Source organism: Saimiri boliviensis, chromosome 4, assembly GCF_048565385.1.
Source record: "Saimiri boliviensis isolate mSaiBol1 chromosome 4, mSaiBol1.pri, whole genome shotgun sequence".
NCBI classification, from domain to species: Eukaryota; Metazoa; Chordata; class Mammalia; order Primates; family Cebidae; genus Saimiri; species Saimiri boliviensis.
In genome coordinates, this window is record NC_133452.1 from 98,728,588 (window position 1) to 98,739,212 (window position 10,625).

The window sequence follows — 10,625 nt, forward strand, 5'->3', positions numbered from 1 at the left end:
TAGTAATACTGGCCTAAACCTCATTCCTGTGCTTCTTCCCCATAAATTGAAGAATTCCAAGTGTACCGTTTTCCTTGGTGGTTACTTTCCGTCCTCCCTCCCCAGCACTTCTTATAGTTCCAGACAGCAGGCACAGATCACGACTCCAGGACAAACAGCAACGTTCCCGCCTCACAGGGTTGCAGCAGCATGGCTCATCTGGAGAAGGGACCCAGTTTTCCAACTGCCTCCAAGGTGCAGCAGCATATGGGACACCACTCTGCAGGGAGGCGCTGGCTAGAGAAATCAGGGCACATACCAAAGCCAAGTACAGCACAGCCGGTGTCACCCAGGACAATGACAGCTCCCCAAACCAAGCCAGTACTGCCCCATTTACATTCTGCCCTTAAACCGTCCGTTCCTGTTCAGGCTGCACAATGCAAACAAACTGGACACAAGGTTTTTTTTAAGCTATAAGTTTATTCAATGCAAAATAATCCTCTCCCATTTTACTGAGGTGGCTGACCACGTCCACGACCAAATCCGCCTCTCTGCAAGAGAAAGCACATGACATCAGCATGAGCAGCTCTGGTTTGACCTTTCAAGGTTTTGCTAACTTTCAGGCCTCATTATAGCTGCAGAGGCCCCCCCAAATATAAATAGCTGGGACAGAGCTGAGCATAGGCCATAAATCCCAGCACTGCTCTTTACTGGATGTGGGGCCATATCTAACATCTAGGCCCGTTTCCTCATTGGTAAAGTGGGAGTATGGCCACCCACCCATACTCACATGGAAGCATCCAGCACAGGACTGGACCATTTCTATTGTACATGCTTTCCATTTTACAAATGACGTATCTAAGAGCAATCATGTGCTATGAGTACCTGCCACTGGCCAAGTTATATGCCAGCACTGTGCCTGGATTAGCGAATCTCACAACTAACTTGGTAGCTGTAATTATCACCTCTATTTTATAGACAGGGAAACTGAGGCAGAGGGGAAACCTACCTAACATTACATCATCTGAAAAAAGATGGAGGATTTGGTTTTATACCATCTTGGTTCCTAAGGCTACCCACCTTCCAATGTTTAGTTCAATCTCAAGCTTCAGTTCCCAAAACTATTTCAGGGGGTTACATGACCATCATTAATAAAATAGAAGATACCAGTAGGCCACATGTACTGATCTGTGAGACTCATTTTAGTAATTTATATACATACAAAAGTTTGCATGATACATCTCAATGTACAACCTATTTGGAATTTGGAAAAAGGCACTGAGGAGGGAACTAGCTGACAGGACCCAGACACACTATACGACATCCTCACAATCTGCACAGCAACCAGACTGAGACCAGAAAAAGTGACTCATGGAAAACTAATAGGAAGATACTCACAAACTGGAATTCGGTTGCTGAACCAGCACCCGCCTCGGCTTTCTTGTCAGCACCAGCTGGAAAGTGAAATACTGATTTAGAATCATCATATGATGGAATCTACTATAGAACAAGGGAAAACAACTCACCGACTCCAATCTTGCAGGAAAAGCCATGTACCACCCCATACACCAGTGGAGGGAAACACCTTCTGAGCCACCTTTGCCTCTCCTGGGGTGCCCGTCTCAGCCTTCCTTATATGTCACCCTTCAATTCTCATAGCCCAGACTATCAAATCCTCCCTAAGGATTCCCACTTCCTATCACACTGACTGACTTACCCACTTCAGAGCAGCATCTAGATAACAAAGGGAGTGTAATTAGCGGAAAAACTAAGATGTAAAGGCAGCAAGGGCCCACAAAAGCAAAAAGCTGCTTTACCACCACGGGAGAGAAGTAGACAAGACGCTCTGCTGTCGTAAACGCCAGTCACATTTCAAATGGAGATGTGTGCGAAATTCACCAGTTTTGTTTATCTGAGACAGGGTCTTACTCTGTCACCCAGGGTGGAGCGCAGTGCCCTCATCTCAGCTCACTACCGCTTCTGCCTGCTAGGCTCAAGCTGGCCTACAAGCAGCTAATTTTTATATTTTCTGTAGAGACAGGGTTCTGCCATGTTGCCCAGGTTGGTCTCCTGAGCTCAAGTGATCTGCCTGTCTTGGCCTCCCAAAGTAATGGAATTACAGGCACGAGCCACTGTACCCAGCCAAGATTTCAAAGAATTAAGGAAAAAAGTAAAATATCTCGCTACTGTTTACTGATTATATGTTAAATTAACACTTTTCGATATATGTATTTTTGAGACAGAGTCTCACTCTGTCACCAGGCACCAGGCTGGAATGCGGTGGCGTAATAGCTCACTGCAACCTCCGCCTCCCGGGTTCAAGCAATTCTCCTGCCTCAGCCTCCCAAGTAGCTGGAACTACAGGCACGCGCTACCATGCCCAGCCAATTTTTTTTTTTTTTTGAGACGGAGTTTCGCTCTTGTTGCCCAGGCTGGAGTGCAATGGCGCGATCTCGGCTCACCGCAACCTCCGCCTCCTGGGTTCAGGCAATTCTCCTGCCTCAGCCTCCTGAGTAGCTGGGATTACAGGCACACGCCACCATGCCCAGCTAATTTTTAGTATTTTTAGTAGAGACGGGGTTTCACCATGTTGACCAGGATGGTCTCGATCTCTTGACCTCGTGATCCACCCGCCTCGGCCTCCCAAAGTGCTGGGATTACAGACTTGAGCCACTGCGCCCGGCCTAAATTACATGGCATACTATGTTTTTTTTTTTTGAGACGGAGTTTCGCTCTTGTTACCCAGGCTGGAGTGCAATGGCGCGATCTCGGCTCACCACAACCTCCGCCTCCTGGGTTCAGGCAATTCTCCTGCCTCAGCCTCCTGAGTAGCTGGGATTACAGGCACGAGCCACCAAGCCCAGCTAATTTTTTTGTGTGTGTTTTTAATAGAGACGGGGTTTCACCATGTTGACCAGGATGGTCTTGATCTCTTGACCTCGTGATCCACCCGCCTCGGCCTCCCAAAGTGCTGGGATTACAGGCTTGAGCCACCGCGCCCGGCCAGCCCAGCCAATTTTTTGTATTTTTTAGTAGAGATGGGGTTTCACCAGGTTGACCAGGATGGTCTCGATCTCTTGGCCTTGTGATCCGCCCGCCTTGGCTTCCCAAAGTGCTGGGATTACAGGGGTGAGCCACTGCGCCCGGCCTAGATACATTTTTTTAAAAACCGATTTGAGTTGGGAGTTCTCACTGTTGCCCAGGCTGGGGTGTAGCCAACAAGATCATAGCTCACTGTACCTCAAACGCCTGGGCTCAAAACAATCCTCTGGCTTTAGCCTCCCAAGTAGCTGGGACTTTAGGCACATACCACCATTCCCAGCTCAGTTTGACACATATTTGATTAAATAAAATACATTACTAGTACTCAAATAACCTATTTCCACTTGCTTTTTCTAGCATGGCTACCAGGAAATTTTGTATTACATCTGTGGCTCACATTGGGCACAAGGATACGGGGAGGAAGAAAGCAAATGCCAGTAACAAACATGGGTTTAGGAATCGTTAAATCTCTTTTGAAACAGGGTCTTGCTCTGTTGCTCAGGCTGGAGTGAGCCACTATGTCTGGCCCAAAAACGTTAAACTTCCAATATGAGCAATCATGAGCTTCCTCTGAAGCAAGGGCTAGAGAAATTAATTCCTTCTACTATCCTGTATGATACTCATGTCAAGTGGTCATTTCTCTAAAAGATGACAAGAGGAAGGGAAGAGTGGTAGAAATTAGTAAAAACTCTTCTTGCACACCTTGCTTTTGTATCACAATCAACAGTGAGTGACTTTAAAAACAAGTTGAGTCCTACTATGCCTTTGCAAAAATACCGAAGGCTCCCCATCTTCAGGAGCCTCAAGAACTCAAAAAACTGAAAAGTTTTTTGTTTGCTTGGTTTTTTTTGAGACAGCTTTGCTCTGTCACTCCCGTTGGATTGCAATGGCATGATCTCAGCTCACTGTAACCTTGGCATCCCAGGTTTAACCTAAGTAGCTGGGACTACAGGTGCCCACCATCACATCGCCTAATTTTTGTATTTTCAGTAGAGATGGGGTTTCACCACGCTGGCCAGACTGGTCTCGAACTCCTGACCTCAAGTAATCTGCCCACTTTGACCTCCCCAAAGTGCTGGGTTTACAGGTGCGAGCCACTGAGCCTAGCCTGGGTTTTGTGTTTTAAAAAATTCCAACCCCGGCCGGGCGCGGTGGCTCAAGCCTGTACTCCCAGCACTTTGGGAGGCCGAGGCAGGTGGATCACGAGGTCAAGAGATCGAGACCATCCTGGTCAACATGGTGAAACCCCGTCTCTACTAAAAATACAAAAAAATAACTGGGCATGGTGGCGCATGCCTGTAATCCCAGCTACTCAGGAGGCTGAGGCAGGAGAATTGCCTGAACCCAGGAGGCGGAGGTTGCGGTGAGCCAAGATCGCGCCATTGCACTCTAGAGCCTGGGTAACAAGAGCTAAACTCCATCTAAAAAAAAAAAAAAAAAAAAAAAAAAAATCCAACCCCAACTCAGAAGGCTTCCCTTCCTCCTAATTCCCATCCATGAAATCACTGTGTAAGGAAAGCAGCACAAAGGACTCCTCTAGCTGTTCTGATGATCTGCAGAGTGAAACCAAGAATCTTTCCTGGTCATTGTGTCATCAGGGGCTGAGCCCCAGCCAGAGCCGGCTGTGAGAATCCAGACATTTCCCAATGCCCCTAATATAGGTGATGCATTTACTCACGTGGCACAGCACTCCGTCTGTAGGTATCTCTGTCAGCTTCCCCTCTGGTGAGTCTTGCAGGTCGCTCACCTTCCAGACCTATGCAAATCAAACCACACTGTGAACACAGGACAATCTGGGAACTCTGTCCCTTGGAGCCAAGAAACTGGCATTGCTCTCCTGTTTTCACTTAGCAACCACTTGGTTAAGATGGGTTAATAGGGACACGAACTCCTTAAACCGACAATGTCAGCTAGAAACAATTATTTCTCCATAGAAATTTATCACTGACAATCTCGTTCCTCAAAGACCTAGAAAACTCACATCTCAGTTAAAATGCCACCAATCTGCAAAAAAGGCTTCCATTTGTTTCAACATAAAACCCTTTTTCAATTATTTGACAAATCTAGATACGTAGCTATTTCTATGAACACCCGAAAAGCCAAAATTTTGAACCTGATGCATGGAAGTGAAAACTCAGGCATCATAAGCTCAGTCCCAACCCCAGCATTAAGTGCATCATCTAGGGGCTACCAAGAATCTGTTAGCTCCTCTTGAGCTTCTTCACATACCTGTTAGGCTACAGGATATATATTAAGGCAAACTTTATTATTTATTATCTTTTTTTTGAGACCGAGTCTCGCTCTGTCACCCAGGCTGGAATGCAGTGGCACAATCTTGGCTCAATACAATCTCTCCCTCCTGGGTTCAAGCAATTCTCTCACCTCAGCCTCCCAAGTAGGTGAGATTACAGTTATGTGCCACCAAACTAGGCTAAGTTTTGTATTTTTTTTTTTTTTGAGCCGGAGTTTTGCTCTTGTTACCCAGGCTGGAGTGCAATGGCGCGATCTCGGCTCACGGCAACCTCTGCCTCCTGGGTTCAGGCAATTCTCCTGTCTCAGCCTCCTGAGTAGCTGGGATTACAGGCACGCACAACCATGCCCAGCTAATTTTTTGTATTTTTAGTAGAGACGGGGTTTCACTATGTTGACCAGGATGGTCTCGATCTCTTGACCTTGTGATCCACCCGCCTCGGCCTCCCAAAGTGCTGGAATTACAGGCTTGAGCCACCGCGCCCGGCCTAAGTTTTGTATTTTTAATGGAAAGTGGGTTTCACCATGTTGGCCAGGCTGGTCTGGAACTCCTGACCTCAACTCATCTGCCTTAGCCTCCCAAAGTGCTGGGATTAAAGGAGTGAGCCACCGCACCCAGCCTAATTATTTTTGTTTTGGTTATCTTTAATAGAGACAGGGTTTCACTATGTTGGCCAGACTGCTCTTGAACTCCTGACCTCAAGTGATCCTCCCGCCTTGGCCTCCCAAAGCTCTGGGATTACAGGTGTGAGCCAACACACCCTGTCTAAGGCACAAACTTTAAGAACTACCTTAAAAATATTATCATAAACACCCAGGCTCGGTGGCTCATGCCTGTAATCCCAGCACTTTGGAAGGCTGAGGCTGGTGGATCACTTGACGCTGGGAGTTCAAGACCAGCCTGGTCAACATGGTGAAACCCTGTATCTACTAGAACTACAGAAATCAACTGGGCATGGTGGTGCCTGCCTGTGATCCCAGCAACTCAGGAGGCTGAGGCAACAGAATCACGTGAACCCAGGAGGAGGAGGAGGAGAAGGAGGAGGTTGTAGTCAACTGGGTGCACTCCAGCCTAGGCCACAGAGTAAGACTCCGTCTCAACAACCACCACAACCACAACAGCAATAACAACAACAAAAACCTCATAAACAAAGTGAGTAACCATTCAATCTAGCATTTTCTTTACCCAGTTACCTTGGAACTTACTAGATTAAACGGTTCATATCCCATGATTAGAGTATGAACTGTTCCTCCCCCCCCCCCCCCGAGACAGGGTCTTGTTCTGTCACCCAGGCTGAGTGAAATGGCCACAATCACAGCTCAATGCAGCCTGAAGTTCCTGGGCTCAAGGACAGGTGTGCACCACCAAGCCTGGCTAATTTAAATTTATTTTTTTGTAGAGATGGGGTCTCACTATACTGCCCTGACCTCCCAAAGTGCTGGGATTACAGAAATGAGCCACTGCACTCAGGCAGAATGAACTGCTTTTAAAGCAGAAATAACCATGTAGTGGCCGGGCGCAGTGGCTCAAGCCTGTAATCCCAGCACTTCAGGAGGCCGAGGCGGGTGGATCACGAGGTCAAGAGATCGAGACCATCCTGGCCAACATGGTGAAACCCCGTCTCTACTAAAACTACAAAACATTAGCTGGGCATGGTGGCACATGCCTGTAATCCCAGCTACTCGGGAGGCTGAGGCAGGAGAATTGCCTGAACCCAGGAGGCGGAGGCTGCGGTGAGCCAAGATCGTGCCATTGCACTCCAGCCTGGGTAACAAGAGTGAAACTCCGTCTCAAAAAAAAAAAAAAAAAAAAAAAAAAAAAAAAAAAAAAACCATGTAGTAAGTGGCAAAAATAAATGTCAGGCCCAACTAAATCAGAACATACCAAGTACAGATAGGCACTTTTATTTTTGTCCCCAGGTGATTCCATGATGTAGTACAGAACTTTTGCTAAAAAGGTACATTATGGGCCGGGAGCGGTGGCTAATGCCTGTAATCCTAGCACTCTGTTCTGGGAGGCTGAGGTGGGCGGATACACCTGAGGTCAGGAGTTCGAGCCCAGCCTGACCAACATGGTGAAACCCCATGTATACTAAAAATACAGAATTAGCTGGCAGGCGCCTATAATCCCAGCCTCAGGAGGCTGAGACAGAATTGCTTGAACCTGGGAGGCGGAGGCTGCAGTGAGCCGAGATCTAACCACTGTACTCCAGCCTGGGCAACAGAGTGAGACTCCATCTCAAAAAATAAAGATACATTATGTCTGCCTAACCACCAGAATCCATTGGGGAGCTTTTACAACAAATAAACTCCTGAGCTCCATAAACTAACTCTCCAGGGGAACCCGGACTCTCTGATGGCATTTAGCAATCTGCGCATTTTGTCACCCCAATCTATGCTCTCTGCAGCTCCTATAAAGTTTTATAACAAAGAACCATAACTCCTGGGAGTAGGGGACCACCAGTTGCCCAAGGAGGGAGCAGATCAAAACTCCTGTGCTGATCCATAGTGGTATTGTGCCTGTGAATAGCCACTGAACTCCAGTCTGGGCAACATGGCGAGACCCTGTCTCTTAAAAAAAAAAAAAGAAAAAAGGAACCATAACCTAGACAAAATGCAGGTTGGGTGCAGTGGCTCACCACTGCACTCGAGCCTGGACAAGAGAGCAAACATCTGTATCAAAAAAAAAAAAAATCAGCTAGCAACTATCTCAAGAATCAGAAGATAATTTCCTCACACCACACACAAGTGCATTTCCTTTCACTCTGTAGTATATCCTGTTGGTTCTCCATTCGGTTTTTTAAAAATTTTTGCCCTGTTGGCAAGAAAACTACAAAACTCTTGTTTCTTTCAAGGTGGTAAATAGCTTTGCTTTCGACTTCTTGGGGATAGTACAACTGATTCTGCTGGAAAAGTTACCCTATGTGTCTGGATGTTTGTACAGGTGTGGGCAAAGGAAGTTGACAGACTAGGCCAGGTGCGGTGGCTCACACCTGTTAATCCCAGCACTTTGGGAGGCTGAGGTGGGCGGATCACCTGAAGTCAGGAGTTCGAGACCAGCCTGAACAACATGGAGAAATCTCGTTTTAAAAAAAAGAAAGAGAGGCCGGGCGCGGTGGCTCAAGCCTGTAATCCCGGCACTTTGGGAGGCCGAGGCGGGTGGATCACGAGGTCGAGAGATCATCCTGGTCAACATGGTGAAACCCCGTCTCTACTAAAAATACAAAAAAACTAGCTGGGCGTGGTGGCGCATGCCTGTAATCCCAGCTACTTAGGAGGCTGAGGCAGGAGAACTGCCTGAGCCCAGGAGGCGGAGGTTGCGGTGAGCCGAGATCGCGCCATTGCACTCCAGCCTGGGGTAACAAGAGCGAAACTCCGTCTCAAAAAAAAAAAAAAAAAAAAAAAAAAGAAAGAGAAAGAAAGCGACAGACTATTTGTGCTTAAGACCATCTCATAGATGGCCTGAAGAACTGAGCCTAGTTCTAGTCCAGGTCCCAAGCCATGGGCCAAAGGTTCTAGCACTTGACCAAATTCCTGCAGGCCAGAACGTCTAAAGCTGAGACCAGCTAAGAATGCTTCTGTCCCTTACACAAAACTATCCTTAAACAGCTGGAGGCATTTGTTTGGGCATCATACCTTTAGGCCGAGGCCTGCCTGTCTCTGGACGGCTGCGGCGTAGGGTGGCAGGCACGATCTCTGGGGGCAGATGGAGGTAATCACGGAGATACTGGATACCCTCATTGGTAAGGTACCAGTAGAAATGTCTCCAGGCAAACTGTTCCTTCACGTAGCCTCGGGACTTGAGAGACTGTAAGGCAGAAAACTACTGTTAAGGCCTAACTAGAAGCTTGGATCATCCTATACAAATCTTCAGTCCCTGCCCTTCAAGTTAGCAAGCAGCCCCGGCAGTCATGACCCCCGCTTTGGAACTTGCCTTAACGTTAAGGGAAGATCCCGCCATCCCATGCCATCCCACAGCCTTCATCCTCACCCTCCTACCTGCATGGCCTTCATGACATGAAGGTTGGGCACGTTCTTGTCTGCCAGCTCCGGGTGCTTAGGCATGTGGACATCCTTCTTGGCCACCATGACTCCCTCCTTAAAAAGGAGCTCATAAATGGCAATCCGGTTCTTCTTAGGCATCAACATCTGCAAGAAGGAGGCGACTGTCAAGAGCACTTCTGGGTAACGTGGCTGGGGCCCGGTAACCAAGTGACCACATAAAACCGTAGACAGCATGCCGGTGTAAAGACTACACGCTGCCAATCAGATTCGGCAGAGACCAGCTCCGTCCCGCCACACCCCCAAAAACAGTTCATGTGGAAAACGTGCCAATACGTTAAAACAAAAGCAGGAGAGGGGTGCACATTCGCCCCAAACTTCCCTAAGTTCTCACAATCACACAGGTCAATGGGAGGGAGGGCAAGAGGCGCAGACCCTGTACTATCCGGAGCAGTCGGAGGCCACCAGCGACTGCACTCATCACGGAAGCGCGCAGCTTACCATAAGGAGTGCAGGCAAGGCCCGGAGGAGTCAAGCCCCCGCTTCTTGAAGGCGGCAGACCCCAAACCGAAGGGCTAAGGCCTTCGCGGCCTCGTTTCCTACCAACCACTCCTCCCCAAAACCAGAGCTCCAGGGCCAAGCATGGAGGCAGTGGGGGGAGTCCTGTCACCAAGGAAAAAGCGTGTCGGCGGGACACTAACTCTCTAGCCTCGTCTGGCTCGTCTCCGCCACACACTGGCTTCATCCTTCCCTCCTCCCTCGGACAACCTCCGCCTACCAGCGTCCCCCCTACCCCATAAAATAGGCCTCCGGCCCCTGTCGCTACTCAGAAATGGGTGGGTGGGGAGTGGGAGAGAGGCCCCCTGCCCGCACTCTGGGGAGAAGCAGCCGCTAAGGCGGCAGAATGGCCCGGATGGGGGCCGATGGAACTCGCACTCCGCAGAAACTCACCGCGGCGGCTGTAAGGACCGGGGCCGGAGCTGGAAAGGAAAGAGCATGCGCGGCGCTGCGTCTCTTCCGGGCTGAGGTAGGCCCGCCCCCCGCCAGGACCCGCGGGGAGCCTGGGGCGGCCTCGGCGGTGCCTGCGAGACTGGCTGTTCTGACCGCAGAGCCTGAGTGCCTGAGAGGCGCACGCACGAGGAAACCGCCACCCGGAACTTCGGAGCTCGCGTGCTTTATCAGTACAAGGTCACTTATTTTGGGCCTTCTTTTTAGGAACGCTTCTCCTTTTTTCCCGCCCAAAGTGAAATTTATTATGCAAGTGATGAATGCTCTTTGAGCAAGAAAAGAGAGGACATACAGGCCGGGCGTGGTGGTTCAAGCCTGTAATCCCAGCACTTTGGGAGGCCGAG

The 10,625-nt window shown here is 48.9% G+C and overlaps 1 protein-coding gene across 1 annotated transcript; it reads right to left on the minus strand.

The window, feature by feature from the left end:
* Window positions 1-439: 439 nt before the first annotated feature.
* RPS10 (ribosomal protein S10) lies at window positions 440-10,319 on the minus strand. Its single transcript, XM_039465833.2, has 6 exons — window positions 10,225-10,319; window positions 9,271-9,420; window positions 8,908-9,079; window positions 4,700-4,777; window positions 1,378-1,433; window positions 440-530 (listed from the first exon to the last, which is right to left on the minus strand). The coding sequence occupies exons 2-6, from the start codon at window positions 9,418-9,420 to the stop codon at window positions 489-491; spliced, it is 498 nt and encodes a 165-aa protein (XP_039321767.1). The 5' UTR covers window positions 10,225-10,319; the 3' UTR covers window positions 440-488.
* Between the last annotated feature and the right edge of the window lie 306 nt (window positions 10,320-10,625).

Bases quoted from the DNA above. Each gene is read 5' to 3' on its own strand.
- RPS10 (XM_039465833.2), bottom strand. From the start codon at position 9,420: ATGTTGATGCCTAAGAAGAACCGGATTGCCATTTATGAGCTCCTTTTT. The intron at 1,434-4,699 runs GTGAGTAAATGC...TTCACTTTCCAG, and splicing joins CAGACGGAGTGCTGTGCCAC to CTGGTGCTGACAAGAAAGCC. The intron at 531-1,377 runs GTGAGTATCTTC...TTTCTCTTGCAG, and splicing joins CAGCAACCGAATTCCAGTTT to AGAGGCGGATTTGGTCGTGG.